Raw genomic sequence first — 20,790 nt, 5'->3', positions numbered from 1 at the left:
GCTCCAATTCACTCTATTCCTTGCCCTCCTTTCACCCTCCTGCATGTTCAGGCCCCAATCACACAAAATCTTTTTCACTCCATCTTTCCACCTCCAATTTGGTCTCCCTCTTCTCCTTGCTCCCTCCACCTCCGACACATATATCCTCTTGGTCAATCTTTCCTCACTCATCCTCTCCATGTGCCCAAACCACTTCAAAACACCCTCTTCTGCTCTCTCAACCACGCTCTTTTTATTTCCACACATCTCTCTTACCCTTACGTTACTCACTCGATCAAACCACCTCACACCACACATTGTCCTCAAACATCTCATTTCCAGCACATCCATCCTCCTGCGCACAACTCTATCCATAGCCCACGCCTCGCAACCATACAACATTGTTGGAACCACTATTCCTTCAAACATACCCATTTTTGCTTTCCGAGATAATGTTCTCGACTTCCACACATTCTTCAAGGCCCCCAGAATTTTCGCCCCCTCCCCCACCCTATGATCCACTTCCGCTTCCATCCGCTGCCAGATCCACTCCCAGATATCTAAAACACTTCACTTCCTCCAGTTTTTCTCCATTCAAACTCACCTCCCAATTGACTTGACCCTCAACCCTACTGTACCTAATAACCTTGCTCTTATTCACATTTACTCTTAACTTTCTTCTTCCACACACTTTACCAAACTCAGTCACCAGCTTCTGCAGTTTCTCACATGAATCAGCCACCAGCGCTGTATCATCAGCGAACAACAACTGACTCACTTCCCAAGCTCTCTCATCCCCAACAGACTTCATACTTGCCCCTCTTTCCAAAACTCTTGCATTTACCTCCCTAACAACCCCATCCATAAACAAATTAAACAACCATGGAGACATCACACACCCCTGCCGCAAACCTATATATATTGGGAGCAGGGGGCTGGAAATCCTCCCCTCCCGTTTATAATTATCCAAAAGAAGAAATGCAGAGGTGGGACCAGTGAGGATATGCCCTCTAAGGGCTCACTCCTCTGTTCTTAACACTACCTCGCTAACTCAGGATAAGGCGAATATGTATAAAAAAAATGTTTTATTCTACTTTGTCGCTGTCTCCTGCGATAGCGAGGTAGCGCAAGGAAACAGACGAAAGAATGGCCAAACCCACCCACATACACATGAATATACATACAAGTCCACACACACGCGAATATACATACCTATACATCTCAACATATACACACACACAGACATATACACATATACATAATTCATACTGTCTGCCTTTATTCATTCCCATCGCCTCCTCGCCACACATGAAATGACAACCCCCTCCCCTGCATGTGCGCGAAGTAGCGCTAGGAAAAGACAACAAAGCCCACATTCGTTCACACTCAGTCTGTAGGTGTCATGTATAATGCACTGAAACCACAGCTCCCTTTCCACATCCATGCCCCACAGAACTTTCCATGGTTTACCCCAGATGCTTCACATGCCCTGATTCAATCCATTGACAGCACATCGACCCCGGTATACCACATCGTTCCAATTCACTCTATTCCTTGCACGCCTTTCACCCTCTTGCATGTTCAGGCCCCGATCACTCAAAATCTTTTTCACTCCATCTTTCCACCTCCAATTTGGGCTCCCACTTCTCCTCGTTCCCTCCACCTTTGACACATATATCCTCTTGGTCAATCTTTCCTCACTCATTCTCTCCATGTGACCAAACCATTTCAAAACACCCTCTTCTGCTCTCTCAACCACGCTCTTATTATTACCACACATCTCTCTTACCCTTTCATTACTTACTCGATCAAACCACCTCACACCACATATTGTCCTCAAACGTCTCATTTCCAGCATATCTATCCTCCTTCGCACAACTCTATCCATAGCCCATGCCTCGCAACCATATAACATTGTTGGAACCACTATTCCTTCAAACATACCCATTTTTGCTTTCCAAGATAATGTTCTCGACTTCAACATATTCTTCAATGCTCCCAGAACTTTCGCCCCCTCCCCCACCCTATGATTCACTTCCACTTCCATGGTTCCATCCACTGCCAAATCCACTCCTAGATATCTAAAACACTTCACTTCCTCGAGTTTTTCTCCATCCAAACTTACCTCCCAATTGACTTGTCCCTTAACCCTACTGTACCTAATAACTTTGCTCTTATTCACATTTACTTTCAGATTTCTTCTTTCGCACACTTTCCATAAACAAATTAAACAACCATTGAGACATCACACACCTCTTCCGCAAACCTACTTCCCCCGCATTCCTCACGTGTCGTAGAAGGCGACTAAAGGGGATGGGAGTGGGGGGCTGGAAACCCTCCCCTCCTTGTATTTTAAATTTCTAAAAGGGGAAACAGAAGAAGGAGTCACACAGGGAGTGCTAATCCTCCTCGAAGGCTCAGACTAGGGTGTCTAAATGTGTGTGGATGTAACCAAGATGAGAAAAAAAGGAGATAGGTAGTATGTTTGAGGAAAGGAACCTGGATGTTTTGGCTCTGAGTGAAACAAAGCTCAAGGGTAAAGGGGAAGAATGGTTTGGGAACGTCTTGGGAGTAAAGTCAGGGGTTAGTGAGAAGACAAGAGCATGGGAAGGAGTAGCACGACTCCTGAAACAGGAGTTGTGGGAGGATGTGATGGAGTGTACGAAAGTAAACTCTAGATTGATATGGGTAAAACTGAAAGTGGATGGAGAGAGATGGGTGATTATTGGTGCATAGGCACCTAGGCATGAGAAGAAAGATCATGAGAGGCAAGTGTTTTGGGAGCAGCTGAGTGAGTGTGTTAGTAGTTTTGATGCACGAGACTGGGTTATAGTGATGGGTGATTTAAATGCAAAGGTGAATAATGTGGCAGTTGAGGGAATAATTGATGTACATGTGTCCAGTGTTGTAAATGGAAATGGTGAAGATCTTATAGATTTGTGTGCTGAAAAAGGACTGGTAATTGGGAATACCTGGTTTAAAAAGAGATATATACATAAGTATCCTTATGTAATTGATAGGTGCGTGAAAGAGAGACTTTTGGATGTTAATGTGCTGAGAGGTGCAACTGGAGGGATGTCTGATCATTATCTTGTGGAGGCGAATGTGAAGATTTGTGGAGGTTTTCAGAAGAGAAGAATGTTGGGGTGAAGAGAGTGGTGAGAGTAAGTGAGCTTTGGAAGGAGACTTGTGTGAGGAAGTACCAAGAGAGACTGAGTGCAGAATGGAAAAAGGTGAGAGTAAAGGACATTAGAGGAGTGGGGGAGGCATGGGATGTATTTAAGGAAGAAGTGATGGCTTGCGCAAAGGATGATTGTGGCAAGAGAAGCGTGGGAGGTGGGCAGATTAGAAAGGGTAGTGAGTGGTGGGATGAAGAAGTAAGACTATTACTGAAAGAGAAGAGAGAGGCATTTGGATGATTTTTGCAGGGAAATAATGCAAATCAGTGGGAGATGTATAAAAGAAAGAGGCAGGAGGTCAAGAGAAAGGTGCAAGAGGTGAAAAAGAGGGCAAATGAGAGTTGGGGTAAAAGAGTATCATTAAATTTTAGGGAGAATAAAAATATGATTTGGATGGAGGTAAATAAAGTGCGTAAGACAAGAGAGCAAATGGGAACATCGGTGAAGGGGGCTAAGGGGGAGGTAATAAGTAGTGGTGATGTGAGAAGATGGAGTGAGTATTTTGAAGGTTTGTTGAATGTGTTAGATGACAAAGTGGTAGATATAGGGTGTTTTGATCGGGGTGGTGTGCAAAGTGAGAGGGTTAGGGAGAATGATTTGGTAAACGGAGAATAGGTAGTAAAAGCTTCGTGGAAGATGAAAGCCGGCAAGGCAGCTGGTTTGGATGGTATTGCAGTCGAATTTATCAAAAAAGGGGGTGACTGTGTTAATGACTGTTGGTAAGGATATTCAATGTATGTATGACTCATGGTGAGGTACCCGAGGATTGGTGGAATGCATGCATATTGCCATTGTACAAAGGCAAAGGGGATAAAGGTAAGTGCTCAAATTTCATAAGTATAAGTTTGTTGAGTATTCCTGGGAAACTGTATGGGAGGGTATTGATTGAGAGGGTGAAAGCATGTACAAAGCATCAGATTGGGGAAGAGCAGTGTGGTTTCAGAAGTGGTAGAGGATGTGTGGATCAGGTGTTTACTTTGAAAAATGTATGTGAGAAATACGTAGAAAAGCAAGTGGATTTGTATGTAGCATTTATGGATCTGGAGAAGGCATATGATGGAGTTGATAGAGATGCTCTGAGGAAGGTATTAAGAATATATGGTGTGAGAGGCAAGTTGCTAGAAGCACTGAAAAGTTTTTATCAAGGATGTAAGGCATGTGTACAAGTAGGAAGAGGAAAGAGATTGGTTCTCAGTGAATGTCAGTCTGCAGCAGGGGAAATGATTTGGTAAAGAGAGAAGAGGTAGTAAAAGCTTTGCGGAAGATGAAAGCCGGCAAGGCAGCAGGTTTGGATGGTATTGCAGTGGAACTTATCAAAAAAGGGGGTGACTGTATTGATGACTGGTTGGTAAGGTTATTGAATGTATGTATGATTCATGGTGAGGTGCCTGAGGATTGGCAGAATGCGTGCATAGTGCCATTGTATAAAGGCAAAGGGGATAAGAGTGAGTGCTCAATTTACAGAGGTATAAGTTTGTTGAGTATTCCTGGCAAATTGTATGGGAGGGTATTGATTGAGAGGGTGAAGGCATGTACAGAGCATCAGATTGGGGAAGAGCAGTGTGGTTTCAGAAGTGGTAGAGGATGTGTGGATCAGGTGTTTGCTTTGAAGAATGTATGTGAGAAATACTTAGAAAAGCAAATGGATTTGTATGTAGCATTCATGGATCTGGACAAGGCATATGATAGCGTTGATGGAGATGCTCTGTGGAAGGTACGAAGAATATATGGTGTGGGAGGCAAGTTGTTAGAAGCAGTGAAAAGTTTTTATTTAGGATGTAAGGCATGTGTACGTGTAGGAAGAGAAGAAAGTGATTGGTTCTCAGTGAATGTAGGTTTAAGGCAGGGGTGTGTGATGTCTCCATGGTTGTTTAATTTGTTTATGGATAGTGTTGTTAGGGAGGTGAATGCAAGCGTTTTGGAAAGAGGGGCAAGTATGCAGTCCGTTGTGGATGAGAGGGCTTGGGAAGTGAGTCAGTTGTTGTTTGCTGATGATACAGCACTAGTGGCTGATTCATGTGAGAAACTGCAGAAGCTGGTGACTGAGTTTGGTAAAGTGTGTGAAAAAAGAAAGTTAAGAGTAAATGTGAATAAGAGCAAGGTTATTAGGTACAGTAGGGTTGAGGGTCAAGTCAATTGGGAGGTAAGTTTGAATGGAGAAAAACTGGAGGAAGTAAAGTGTTTTAGATATCTGGGAGTGGATTTGGCAGCAATGGAACCATGGAAGCGGAAGTGAATCATAGGGTGGGGGAGGGGCGAAAATCCTGGGAGACTTGAAGAACGTGTGGAAGTCAAGAACATTATCTCAGAAAGCAAAAACGGATATGTTTGAAGGAATAGTAGTTCCAACAATGTTGTATGGTTGCGAGGCGTGGGCTATGGATAGAGTTGTGCGCAGGAGGGTGGATGTGCTGGAAATGAGATGTTTGAGGACAATGTGTGGTGTGAGGTGGTTTGATCGAGTAAGTAATGTAAGGGTAAGAGAGATGTGTGGAAATAAAAAGAGCGTGGTTGAGAGAGCAGAAGAGGGTGTTTTGAAATGGTTTGGGCACATGGAGAGAATGAGTGAGGAAAGATTGACCAAGAGGATATATGTGTCAGAGGTGGAGGGAATGAGGAGAAGTGGGAGACCAAATTGGAGGTGGAAAGATGGAGTGAAAAAGATTTTGTGTGATCGGGGCCTGAACATGCAGGAGGGTGAAAGGAGGGCAAGGAATAGAGTGAATTGGATCGATGTGGTATACCGGGGTTGACGTGCTGTCAGTGGATTGAATGAGGGCATGTGAAGCGTCTGGGGTAAAACATGGAAAGTTGTGTGGGGCCTGGATGTGGAAAGGGAGCTGTGGTTTCGGGCATTATTGTATGACAGCTAGAGACTGAGTGTGAACGAATGGGGCCTTTGTTGTCTTTTCCTAGAGCTACCTCGCACACATGAGGGGGGAGGGGGATGGTATTCCATGTGTGGCGAGGTGGTGATGGGAATGAATAAAGGCAGACAGTGTGAATTGTGTGCATGGGTATATATGTATATGTCTGTATGTGTATATATATGTGTACATTGAGATGTATAGGTATGTATATTTGCGTGTGTGAACGTGTATGTATATACACTGTGTATGGGGGTGGGTTGGGCCATTTCTTTCATCTGTTTCCTTGCGCTACCTCGCAAGCACGGGAGACTGCGACAAAGCAAGGCAGCAGGTTTGGATGGTACTGCAGTGGAATTTATTAAAAAAGTGGGTGACTGTATTGTTGACTGGTTGGTAAGGTTATTTAATGTATGTATGACTCATGGTGAGGTGCCTGAGGATTGGTGGAATGCGTGCATAGTGCCATTGTACAAAGGCAAAGGGGATAAGAGTGAGTGCTCAAATTACAGAGGTATAAGTCTGTTGAGTATTCCTGGCAAATTGTATGGGAGGGTATTGATTGAGAGGGTGAAGGCATGTACAGAGCATCAGATTGGGGAAGAGCAGTGTGGTTTCAGAAGTGGTAGAGGACGTGTGGATCAGGTGTTTGCTTTGAAGAATGTATGTGAGAAATACTTAGAAAAGCAAATGGATTTGTATGTAGCATTTATGGATCTGGAGAAGGCATATGATAGAGTTGACAGAGATGCTCTGTGGAAGGTATTAAGAATATATGGTGTGGGAGGCAAGTTGTTAGAAGCAGTGAAAAGTTTTTATCGAGGATGTAAGGCATGTGTACGTGTGGGAGGAGAGGAGAGTGATTGGTTCTCAGTGAATGTAGGTTTGCGGCAGGGGTGTGTGATGTCTCCATGGTTGTTTAATTTGTTTGTGGATGGGGTTGTTGGGGAGGTGAATGCAAGAGTTTTGGAAAGAGGGGCAAGTATGAAGTCTGTTGGGGATGAGAGAGCTTGGGAAGTGAGTCAGTTGTTGTTCGCTGATGATACAGCGCTGGTGGCTGATTCATGTGAGAAACTGCAGAAGCTGGTGACTGAGTTTGGTAAAGTGTGTGAAAGAAGAAAGTTAAGAGTAAATGTGAATAAGAGCAAGGTTATTAGGTACAGTAGGGTTGAGGGTCAAGTCAATTGGGAGGTGAGTTTGAATGGAGAAAAACTGGAGGAAGTGAAGTGTTTTAGATATCTGGGAGTGGATCTAGCAGCGGATGGAAACATGGAAGCGGAAGTGGATCATAGGGTGGGGGAGGGGGTGAAAATTCTGGGAGCCTTAAAGAATGCGTGGAAGTCGAGAACATTATCTCGGAAGCAAAAATGGGTATGTTTGAAGGAATAGTGGTTCCAACAATGTTGTATGGTTGCGAGGCGTGGACTATGGATAGAGTTGTGCGCAGGAGGATGGATGTGCTGGAAATGAGATGTTTGAGGACAATGTGTGGTGTGAGGTGGTTTGATCGAGTAAGTAACGTAAGGGTAAGAGAGATGTGTGGAAATAAAAAGAGCGTGGTTGAGAGAGCAGAAGAGGGTGTTTTGAAATGGTTTGGTCACATGGAGAGAATGAGTGAGGAAAGATTGACCAAGAGGATATATGTGTCAGAGCTGGAGGGAACGAGGAGAAGAGGGAGACCAAATTGGAGGTGGAAAGATGGAGTGAAAAAGATTTTGTGTGATCGGGGCCTGAACATGCAGGAGGGTGAAAGGAGGGCAAGGAATAGAGTGAATTGGAGCGATGTGGTATACCGGGGTTGACGTGCTGTCAGTGGATTGAATCAAGGCATGTGAAGCATCTGGGGTAAACCATGGAAAGCTGTGTAGGTATGTATATTTGCGTGTGTGGACGTATGTATATACATGTGTATGGGGGTGGGTTGGGCCATTTCTTTCGTCTGTTTCCTTGCGCTACCTCGCAGACGCGGGAGACAGCGACAAAGCAAAAAAGAAAAAAAAAAAAATACATATATATATATATATATATATATATATATATATATATATATATATATATATATATATATATATATATATATATATATACTGTACCTTCTACAGTAACAAAATAAACCATTCTGTCCTATTCAGGAGTAGTGCTACTCCTTCCTTTGCTCTTGTCCTCTCACCAACCCCTGACTTTACTCCTAAGACATTCCCAAACCACTCTTCCCCTTTACCCTTGAGTTTCGTTTCACTCAGAGCTAAAATATCCACACACATTTAGACATCCCAATCTGAGTGTTCGAGGAGGATGAGCACTCCCCGCATGACTCCTGTTTCGCCTCTCAGAAAGTTAAAATACAAGGAGCGGAGGGTTTCTAGCCCCATGCTCCCTTCCCCTTTAGTCGCCTTCTATGACACACGGGGAAAGCATGGGAATTATTCTTTCTCCCCTATCCCCAGGGATGCCCTACATATGTATGTTATTACTGGGTTGGTGTTTTGAAACTGAAGAGAAGGAATCAATGATTCTCAGAAAGAGATATACGAAGAAATAACAATGTAGCACCATTAAATTTTACAATGTTACTGTATCCCCAGTTTAAAATGTTGGACTAGTTCAAAGTGAGACAGAAAATATTAGCAGTTCAAGAAAAAGAATGATTATCAAAAGGAGGAGGGGAGGAAAAGAGAGATGAAGTATGTAAAGTGAAATGATCACCACAAGAGTGAAAATGGATAAAGTAGAAGTGAGATCATTCATTGAGAGAGTAAATGGAACAGTACCCTGAGGAACAATTTTATTGACAGGATGAATGAGGAATGCTGCTCCATAGATGACTATTGCAATGGAACTTTCAAAGAGGAAATTTGGAAAATATGCATTTGAGACCAGAAAGTAGTAGTGAAACTGAAAGAAAGGAGTTTAGAAAGCCAAGACTTATGCATACCTTTCAAATACTTCAGAGATGTTGAGAGCTACTAAAATTTCACCAACATCTCTTGAGAGTTAGCCCAGAGATGAATCATATGGGACAAAAAAGTCACCACTAAACCTAGTTCTGCAAAATCCATACTGGTGATCTGAAAGAGTGGAATGAGTTCCTAAGAGTTAGGTAAGGAGAGTTTAGATTTTCAAAGAGCTCTCGGGATAACAGATGCGAGAGCTATGGGGTGATAGCTAGAGGGGTCAGAGCACTGCCAAGAAGAAGGGAAAGTCTGGGTTTTTAGACATAAGTGAAACAGATAAGGAAAGGTTGGTGATAGCTCAGAGGTACACTCCCTTAGAAAGCAAGAAGATATGCCACTGAGTCTTTGTCCACCTGAAGCTGTTGGAGTCACTGGAAGACCCTGCGTGAGGAAAATATAGAAAAAGGCATAGGTTTAATGGGAGATGATGGCGAGAGGATTTAAAAGCATATCATCTGTAGTTGATTCAGAGGAAAACAAGGAAGAAAATAGGAGAAAAGGCCATGTTTTTGGTTATGGACCAGAAAGACTTATCAGCAGAAGTCAAGCCAATACATTTTTGAAACAAAATGCACTTAGCTCTTCAAAGAACAGTTTTGCAATGATTCTACATTTATTTACATTTTACTCAAGTACTTTTAACACGCGCTTGCCTTGCTGCCTCAGCAAAGTATTGTCAGGAAATGATGACAAAACCACTGAGGAAAATCCCTTGCCTAGCTTCTCATCCAATTCATAATTCTATGAAAAGAAAATACATTAGGGGTGAATTTCCAGCATCCCCCATTCCCATCCTCTTAGATGCTTTCAGTGAGATCCATGAGATACATGGGTAGTATTCTTTTTGCACTCACTCCAAGGATGAAATATTTGTTTTCCCCCTTTTAATTCTTAAAATGTTTTCCTTCATTTGTTCTTTTACTCATTAATACCATCCCTTCTGACCTCTTTATCCAAGAATCTACATATACACTCTGCCCCTAGTATTTGCCTTTTTACAACTTGTAAACTCTTTTTCTCCTCAGTCTTTTTCAAATCTTCATTCCACCATACTGAGCCTCTTTCCACAATTTAAGTATGCATTGGTGCACATCTCCATGAATGCCTCGAATGATGCATTCTTAAAGAACACTACTAAACTTGTATAGATAACCCTGAAAACAAGGTCCTGCTCTGATATCTTCAAGAAGTATTCTACTTTTAATGCTGGTTAACACAAACATAAAAATAATGGGCTGCACAGGATTACATCATTCAAATGATAGTCATCCATTACCTTGAAATGCAATGTCACACTTACCACCCCAAGTTTTTATTTCAAATTTCATGGTGTAAGCTGTAATGGTGAGTAGATTTATGACCCACACACAATTGCACTAGAATGTGGAACCTGCTGAGATTAGGCAAACAGGAAGTCCTTAAGAAAAATATCACTCAAAACAAACTTACTCTGTGTACACAAATGCTCAGTATGAGTAAATGGAAATGACCGTCTGAAAAAGCATATGAATCAAGAGGAGTGCAGAACAGAGATGAAATCATATGTTTATAGGAGGATTACTTAGAACTACATCCTCAAACATGTATCATATATACCTTCCACTGAGCTTCCGGCGTGCCTACAATTGTTACTTTTCTTTCGGTTTGTTCTGTGGGTCGTCCTTCTTCTTCTAACGGTGCAATTTTTACAGACGCTCCGCTAAACCGAATAATGTTGCGTATGTGTGAACCCTTCGTACCAATGATGGCACCAACGGCAGAGTTAGGGATATAGAGGTAAGCCACTTCCTGTTGATAAATATATGTTTAGCTTCCTATCTATTGTATGAAGACATTCTCTATGCTTTTAGAGCATAAAATAAATCATACCAGTCATACAAACATTTCCATGGAGCAATCAATTCATTCTCATTAAAGATCTAAATTTTGCAACTTTCAACATTTCTAAACAATCCAACCTATGCATCTATTTAAAAATCTATCATCATTCCATTCCCTACCAGGTACACAAAGCCTTCTCAGCATCAGTCATCCCCTTCTCATTTTACATCAACTATGTCCATTGCATTAAAATTGAAATATGAACTGCTGCACTTATAAAAAGTGAACTTTGCAGAATATTATGATTTATCAACTCAGTACAAAGGTCTCCAATAATACCACTTTTTCACAGAAGATACTTTCATTGCATTCAGTCTCCAATCACTTCTTTAACATCTTTATCTAAATATCCCTTGCCCTGTTCAAATATTCCACTACTGTACATTTATCCATTTCTTCTGTAGTCTATCTCACCTTAATGTACCTTCTATAATACCAAAATAAACCATTTTGTTCCAGCTTATCATCTGCAATGTATTCTCCAAGACCATGCCTTCCTAAACAACTTTCATCTTTGCACCTTTCTAATGACTTCTTTACACCAAATAATCAAAATAAAATTTTTGACCTGAGTTATGGCAAAAGCTCAGAGTTCAATAAAGACAAAATATTCCATTGATCTTCAGCTAACTGTAATCCCAGAAAAGAAAGGAAATCATAACTGGCTACATAATGTTCTATTTCAGAGTCCACGATATTCCATGAACTAATGTCTTAATTACCACTGACATCTGCTAATAAAGGCATGACACCATAAAAGCAAAACAATTATCACAAAACATTACTGAACACATACAGCAAAAATCATTTTTCAAAACATGGGTTAGCTACAATCAAAACCTAATTTGGTCCAATGCCTGTACTTGATTTCTGAGTCATAAGTTTGAAAATTAATTCAATCTGACTGTATAGTCCCTTAGCAAGATGGTGAAGAATGGAGATGACCTAGGGCTAATTGGGTCTATAAAGTGCAAAATTAAATCCCTTCATGCTTAAAAGCAACAGCACAAATAAACACATAAACTAAAGACATATCAAAGACATCAACAGCAGCACAAGACATAGAACACACCTGGTCCTAAAGAAGCCCCAAAACCTGGAGAGAGACTTCAGCCACCCAAAAATGCATACAAGTAAGTTTTGCATTGCTAATTTTCTCCCAATCAACAGGTAATAACATCTCTACATACACATCACCAGGCTGCTGGGGATTATGAGAATAAACATCCAGCAAACCAGAAACACATTTCCATAAAACCTACTCAATACACAGGTACAACCCTCAGATGTTTTCCCATCTCTAAACTATACCATACCCTGTCTAATAGACAGTATCTCTTCTACAGTATAAATTGAGTTGTAAGCATTACAAAGAAATGTCTTCTTGCACAACTGGCGAAATATAAGGCAAGATCATGATTAAGTGTTACAAGGATTAGTGAACCCATTACAGAGCAAAAAGGAATCAACAAGGGAAGAGGGTTTGTTGACCATATTTTTGCAAAAACATGTAGTGGAGAAAGATTTACAAAAATGGAAGTTCATGCAAAAATCATGGATTAAAAAAAGTATGAAGTTGCTGGGAAAGATGTTTGGGGAGCCCTGATTACTTAGTGTGTTAAAGGAATACTTTCGAATGTTGTTAAGAGCTTTTATATTAGAGGCAGGACATGTGTGTGGAAAAATGGTGAGGCAAGTGGAAGTCTGAAATACATAGGAGACTGCATGATGGTTGTGTAAAATAAAAGCAGTTCTATAAATAGTGAATGATGAAATATTACAAGAGATGAGAGACAGGCGAGCCAGAACTGAAGCTAACAGTTGTTGCATTTAGGTGGTTTTGTTTTGTTTGCTTAAATAAAGTAAGAGCTGCAAAGAATGGAGTGTTTATCTGATACAAGTAAGAGCCTTGGAAGAGGATACTAGAAGCAAACAAGCGTGTAATAAATTTTTTGAGAAATATAGTGTATTTACAGTCTGGATGGAGAAGATCTGGAAGTCCTGAATAGGTTTAGGTAGCTGAGAGTGAAGTAAGGATAGTAGTGGGACAACTGAAGTTATGTCTTAACAGGAAGAAAAACTGGAAGGGCACTTTAATGCACTAGCAAAAGGAAATAAGTTAACAGTGCACATGAAGCCTGTATGAAGGAATACTTGTCCTAACTTTGATGTATGGATGCAAAAAATAAGCTTATACAGGTCATGAAGGGTAGAGAATATGAGCAGTACATATGATTAACTCAAACCATGGAATACATCTGAAATGATCCTCATCCAGTTAGAGAGAGAGAGAGAGAGAGAGAGAGAGAGAGAGAGAGAGAGAGAGAGAGAGAGAGAGAGAGAGAGAGAGAGAGAGAATCTACAGTATATGTTACTGCAACAAATACCCCAAACAGTAGCATACTTTCATTTACATTGGCAAGGAAGTGCCCTGACTAGTGGCATGGATGCTCCTGATTTATGTAATCATGCAGTGATGGGGTTTTCCGGCTGTGATTTCTATCTACACACAACAAACCCTCAATTTAACAGACTCCAATTTGATGGATTTTGGATTTAATGGACTGGACAAATAATCATAATACATGAATAATAAAAAAAATCTCAAATGCTGAACCATGTGCATTTCATATCGCCCTTGTTTTTGGTAGAGTGAGATATACTCCCATTGTTTCTGTCTCAGTCTGCCTCGAGCTACCATGCAGTCAGGTTGTATACAGAGAATTGTGGCTTTATACATTAAATAGTTTTGCAACCCTTACAATTCAAAATGGCATCAAATGATAAAGGTGTTAGAAGAAAGCTTGTGAACAGTATATTACATTACTGTACATTGCATTAAAAAATGGCCCATTGGTTACATTCTTGATTTAACAGACTTCTGGCATTAATGGACAACCCCTCCCCCTGACTAGTCAGTTAATTTGAGGTTTTACTGCATATCTGAAATAGTACACATTTCCTCGTCTTCTTTCCACCCATAATCTTACACATCTCATACCTTTCATTCATATGTATTTCTATATGTCATATTCATTACTTATATCTATATGTGTTTACACAAAACATTATTCACATGCACACAGGAAAAGAATAAACTATTTCATCAAAAATAAATAATGAATTTTTTTGTAAAACTGTTGCCATGTAAATCTGGCTTCCTGCCCTAATAATGCAATTACACTCTCTTTGATGATTTATAAGTGACTATTATGCATGATATTTTTTCCAGCTCAGTTGCTTTGCAAAGCAAAGCAATTTTTTCCAGCTATATTAGATTGCTAGCAACATCTATGGATAAAACACTGAACGATATCTCACCTGGGGATTAAAAACAATGCCATTAAAAATCTTTGAGAGTCTACTTCCATGTTGCAACCATTACAGCAGACCAGTGTACTGGCAATGCACGGCCCAAAAGTCAAGAAATATACTTGAAATTTGGAGGATCAACAAAATAAAGAATGAAAGTGATAGAAGAACACAAGATGTTATAATAGTGTCGGGATATAGCACAATTTGATAAAACGATCTTGAGATGGTGTAAGTTCCTAAATTACTTCCATTTTGTATTATAACAAGGGCCCACTCCATAAATTCCCTGCAGGTATTCAAAGATTGATGATGCTTCATGTGCCACTCTTACATTTTTACACTTCCATTCCCTTGAACCAATCATCATTATGTCTAAGCAGGCAGAAAGTAGTCTTACTACAGGTGGGCCAGCCAAGAGGGTATGGAAGACTTTGTACTTGGAGGAAAAGTTCAAGATACTGAATGGACTTGAGCGCAGGTCTATGTTTCAGCAGTTGGTCACTGTTATGGCATTAATGAGAGCAGCATCTAAACCATATAGAAAAAAATTAATCGATCAGGAAAACCTTTCCCGAGCCACCTCTTTGGAAAATGGCAATGCATCTCTGAATGCATACAAATGTGATGATGGAGCATGCCCTGAAAATATGAGTGCAACTGATCAAAAATAAAGCCATCATGATTCAAAAGTAGCTGATGATAAAGGGTTGGCTTTATAACAAACAGATATGTAGGTCTGAGAAATATGATTCTATCATGTTGATGTAGAGGCTGCAGAGCATATTAAGGTGTAACTCCAGGAAATTATAGAGGGGAAACATTACCTGCTAGATCAGGTATGGAAAGGTGATGAGATCAGCCTATATTTGGAAAAAGATGCTTACATAAAACATATTGATGAAAACTTAGCCAAAGTCCCCATATTTAAAGGATAGCAAAGACAGTGCCATAAAGGGATTGGACAATGCCATTTCATGGTCAAAATCTAAAAGTGTGCAACAGCGAGTTTTGGTAAAATGTGTTATATCCATTAATAAGGTGGATATGTTGGTTATGCTTTTTCTAATATTCACAATAATATCTTGTATTTGATTTAACGTAAAGAACGAAAAGGATGAAATATATATTGTGCACACAACAAACATATTTAGGGTCAAGTAGTGAGTACATGAAATTACATTGCATGTCTTGAGCAACATGCAAATAAACAGAAGTAATACGAAAGAAGCATGAAAAGGGAAAGACATAGTGCTTGATTACTTAAATAGCTTGAGGATCTGAGGCACTACATCATGGTTGGCAGCCATGCCGTGTTGTTGGCAAGGTGATGAATCAGCTCAAGATTAGAGGTCATATATTCTGTGTTTAAGTGACATTTTAATGTATTATATGTTACTGTACCATACATCATTTGCCTTCTTTACATAAAGTTTTGAAAATTATTTCACATATTTTTGGCCTTTCGTCTTACTCCCTATGACTAGTAAAATCTATTTTATATCTTTTTGTAAAAACATTTTTCCTTAGTAGGTCCTTAATCAATTCACACAAAATGAATTCCATACAGTACAATACAAATAAAAAATAATGTAACAGAAATGTTGGAGGTATAGCAATGTATAGTTTGGAATGTTTACAGTTCACACAAGTGAATGGTCTTTCCATGGTTTAAAACATTCATCTTATTCAGTTTATGATGTGGTAAATCATATTCTTTACACATTTTGTTTTTGCATGGTTCTCTTCAGTATGTTTTACCTAATGCATGAACTAATCATTACCTATATATCTAAATCATTTAGGAAGAAAAACCATACTTAGTCCATCTCAGAGACCCTAAAAAAATGTGGAAGTGACAATGATCATTTTGAATGATACATATTCGCCATTTCCTGTGTTAGCGAGGTAGCATTAAGAACAGAGGACTGAGCCTAAGAGGGAAACTCCTCACTTGGCCTCCTTCAGTTCCTTCTTTTAGAAAAGTAAAAACTGGAAAGGAGGATTTCTAGCTCCCCACTCCTTCCCCTTTTAGTCACCTTTTATGACATGAAGGGAATATGTGGGAAGTATTCTTTCTCCCCTGTCATTTACTTGGATGTCATCATAAGGCAGAATTTAATATTGCACAAACTTTTTTGGTCTCTCTGTTGTGCTATTTTCCAACTCTAGTTAATAGATACCATGAGAAAATTAGTACAAAAAAAATCCTTATGGATGGTATGGTTACGTAGAAGTGTGACAGCTGATAAATCAGTCAAGACAATACAAAACACTTTATGTACAATGGTGTCATGATATAGTGAAGAAGTTCAGTACAACGATTTCAATATAGCATGGGACCTAAATCATTCCCATTTTATCATTATAACATGAGCTGCTGTAATATAACACAAGCCCAGCTAGTTGCCAATGCCGTGCCTGCCATGTTTGCCAAAATATCAGTTCTTTGCTCTCATTCAGATGGTAAGGATCCATCATGTGCCAATCTTATATTTCTACACTTCTGCTCAGTCACCAGTACTCCGACTACAAGTGAGACTGCTAAATATACTGAATGAATTTGAGCATGGGTCCAGCAATTCAGCAGTTGCTTGCTGTCATGGCATCATAAAGAGAAGCATCTGAACAGTAAAGAAGAAAAGCAAATCTATCAGGAAGCCTGTTCTCATACTTCTATTTCTAAGAAGGCACTGCATCTCAGGATGCTGACATGTATGAAGATGGAGGATGCTCTTTCATTTAACCCTTTATAATTCAAAAATTGTTCTTATCCAAAAAATTTGGGAATTTCATGATTAATGGAAAGTGTTTTTCTTCTCAAAATACTGAAGATTATCTTTATACAATGCAGAAAACAAATATTGAAGTAAGTTTGGCTTATGGCCAACTGTACAACTACAATAACAAGGGTTATGTAATCATTCAGCATATTCTGCTACACAGCCAAGCTTGCATCTCCAGATAAACACTTCCCACAAAGTATAAAATACTTTTCAGGTGTTCTGTATGACTTCATATGAAATATTTGTTACTATTTTCATTTACATACTGCAGTTTTTTGCATTATGATTCACACAAAACTACCTTGTTCAATGAACAGAATCCAATGCTCAAGAAATATGTGACATGTGGGTGATATCATCTAAGGAGGGTCACAAAGTGCATGGGTCAACCTACCAGCGAGCCATGCAAGAGATATGTCTTCTCTATTTAGCTTAACCTACTGGGCGAGTAAATATACGGCACAATTCAGAAATCTCAGAATTTTTCTACCTTTACCTCAGGAGATTTAGCAATGTGTGTGAGAAAGCACTCCTCTGAGATACCAACTGTTCGTATTATGCAAGGAAGCGCATGCTGGAATGCTTGCCTTTTACAAAATGTTTCCACTAACTTCATGAACTGATTTTTGTCATTCTCCGTACACCAGCTCGTAAATATTTATAACACCATCACCATGGCCACTTCTCCCATGTGTGCTACCACTACCGCTTAAATGTTTACAGTAATTATCAATTCGAGATACTGTTTTTGATCACTAATGCTTAAATGTTTACAGTAATTATCAAGATACTGTTTTTGATCTAATATAGTCTTTTCTTCTTTACATTAATTTATTCACAGATAATTGCTCAATAATATCACACACACACCAAATAATGAATTTCATACTAATCACTACCATGAAGCAAAATATATCTTTTTTCTCTGTCATGAGTTAGCTATCATCCACGAGTGAAGTAGCATTAGGAACAGATGACAGAGCTAATAAAAAAAAATCAAGGTCATATAATAATGAAATAATACTGCACTTCCTCCTTTTGATTTAGCAACTCCCTTCCTTACTTCTAAAATTTACATTTCAAATCTTACATTCACTTCTTTCCTTTTTTATTTTCTCCCAGTACAATTTCTCATTTTCCCAAAGCTTTTCACTCAACTCTATTAAAATCTTCCTATACCCTTTCTTTGCTTTCCTCCATCAGCTTCAAAACATTCTGCTTACACATTGTATACTTTCCCTCCTCCTTTGCTGAACTTCCACCAGTACCTTCCTTTTGAGAAATGTACCATATGCCTTTTTCTTCTCTTTCACAGCCTTTCTGATTTCATTTGTCCAAGATATATTTCTACTGTAAATCTTATATCTAACTACTGATTCTACAACCTTTAAAGTTTATATCTAAATATCATAAAGACCTTATTCACACATGACTGCATCTCTATATTTACAGAGCTTTCATCTAAATTTTTGGTTACCCTTCTTTCACACTCCTCCTTGAATTCTTTCTGATTCAGTCTCACTTGCCAACACTTTTACCTCAATATTTCTCCTTGTGCCATACCTCCACTTCTCCCAAATCTTCTTCTTCACAAGAACTGTAAAATGGTCAAAATTTCCAAAGAATCCTCTCAACTCTAGCATCGAGCACAACCTTTCTCAACCTTTCAAACAGTGCCACATAGTTAAACAAACCCATTTGTTCATCTCTACCATTATTTCTCATCCACGTACATCTGTGGATCATATTGTGCTGAAAAAAGGTGTTGGGAAGGTATAAATCCCTCTCAGCACACACAAAACACAAGAAAACTTTCAATCTCATTTACTCTAAGCAGTCCTGATTTACCATCTTGCCAATTTCATCACATCCCACCTTCACTTTCCAATTATCCAATATAATCACTTTTCTCCCCTTTTCAAACACATTTATACAATAATTTCAATTTCTCCACAAATGCTTTATTTCATCCTTCCCTTTAACAGACTTAAAATTCACATATAAACGTACTCATGCACATTTTAAAATTCCAACCTTTCCTTTCATCCACAGTATTTTTAATCCAGTCCATCCATGCTCTGTGACATCCTTCCATACTCTCGATGATAATACAATTGTACATCCTTCTTTCCCTCCTCTTGGGTAATTTCTATCGATTCCTGTCCACATTACTCATCCTTCCACACCCTACCACACCTTGCATTCATAATGTCCATTTTCAGTCTATACACCCTGTCCAAGGATATGGATTTACCCAGTCCCCAGCACATACATACCATAACTTTTAAATTTCTCCAAAAGCTCCTTCCTTTTACTTTCGCCAGTCATCCCCTTAACATTCATAGCCATATTTTCACTCCCTGGTGGACTCCAGTGTCACTTCTTACCATTTAGTGCCTCACCCTTGACAGGCCACTGCCACAGGGTAACTCCATTGCAGTGTTTCCCAGGGTAGTGGGGTCCCCAACTTGTCCCAAAATAAATAAAATTTCAGTATACCTTAAGAGTTTGTTTGTTCTGAAAACTATTGTCCTGATGGAATTAAGCAGCACCACCTCTTTTGGTACCACTCCTAAAGGTGTAATTACGAGATCATCATGAGAGGGCTGGGTGAGACTTGGAAACTATATACAACTAGAGTATTCCCCTGGGCCACCGAATTCTAACTTTTCCCAATCATCGAGCTCTATACTGCAGTAAGTGCACCTCCTAACCTTATTGGTTACAATACTACCACTATACAATGGAAGATAGAGAGAGCACTTTGAAGAACTGATGAAAGTGAAAGAAGGTGCAGAACAGCTGTTACGTGTATGGGCATGGAGGATGGAAGGAAAAGGACAGGAATACAGGAGCCTATAAGCAAGAAGGGAGGTAAAAAGAGCAATAACAAGGACGAAGGTAGTAAAGGAACTTGGGAAATGGATGGGATTACTGCTGAAATGCTGAATGATGATACAGTGGATGCATCTGATATGTAATTCAGCATGAAAGCAGAAGGTTGTGCCTCATTATTGTGTGAAAATTACTATTGTTCCTTTATTCAAAGGTGCAGGTGCCAAGGATGTGTAGCAATCATAATCACAGGGGAATCAATCTGTAAAGAATTCCAGGATATGTGTATGAAAGTGTTAAAAGACGGAGTGATGGAAGTGACAAAGCGAAATAAGCGAGGTGCAAGAGGGTTTTAGTTAAGGCAGGGGATGTGGATCAGATTTTTGCAGAGAATGACTGTGGAAAATTATCTAGCAAAAGGTAAAAAGCTGTGAGCAACTTTTATGGATCTGGAGAAAGTGTATGACAGAGTGGGTGGAATGCTTTATGGGTTGTGTTAGGAATACATGGGGCAGGGGGTCAACTGTTGAATGGTGTGAAAGCCTTTTTTTTAGGGGAGCAAATGCATGTGCAACAGTAGATGTTTAATTGGGCAAAAGTTTTGGAATACAAGTAGGTGTGAGGCAGGGCTGTGTGATATCATCGTGGTTTTTTAACATATGCATGGATGGAGTAATAAGAGGCATAAAAGCAAAACTAGGGAAAAGGGGCACAGAGAAGGAGAGTGGTGGTGATGCACTGTGGTTATACTGTGTTGTTTGCTGAGTATATAAAGTAATGGTGTTTAAAAGGAAACAAGAGTGAGTGTACACTTTGCAAAGCCCATAGATTGAGATGAAAGTGTACTAAATTGTTACGGAAATGGGGAGAAAGACTGGTGGAGGTGGCAGAATTTAAATATTTGGGAGACATCTTGGGTAAGTTTGGTGATAAGGAAGGAGATATGAGTGAAAGAGCAGAACAGGGTTGAAGAGTCACTGGGTCTCTTAATAGAATA

General features: G+C 39.6%; 1 protein-coding gene across 7 annotated transcripts in view; it reads right to left on the bottom strand.

Annotated features, from left to right (window-relative positions):
- The window catches only part of Imp (IGF-II mRNA-binding protein), a 729,352-nt gene that overhangs the window by 30,048 nt on the left and 678,514 nt on the right, over positions 1 to 20,790 (bottom strand). For all 7 annotated transcript variants that reach the window (XM_071671623.1, XM_071671628.1, XM_071671627.1 and 4 more), the window contains one exon: positions 10,576 to 10,767. In XM_071671623.1, the coding sequence (XP_071527724.1) occupies positions 10,576 to 10,767 (192 nt within the window). The remainder of the gene's footprint in view (positions 1 to 10,575; positions 10,768 to 20,790) is intronic.

Source organism: Panulirus ornatus, chromosome 16 (assembly GCF_036320965.1).
Source record: "Panulirus ornatus isolate Po-2019 chromosome 16, ASM3632096v1, whole genome shotgun sequence".
NCBI classification, from domain to species: domain Eukaryota; kingdom Metazoa; phylum Arthropoda; class Malacostraca; order Decapoda; family Palinuridae; genus Panulirus; species Panulirus ornatus.
This window is presented reverse-complemented; position numbering and strand designations above follow the sequence as displayed.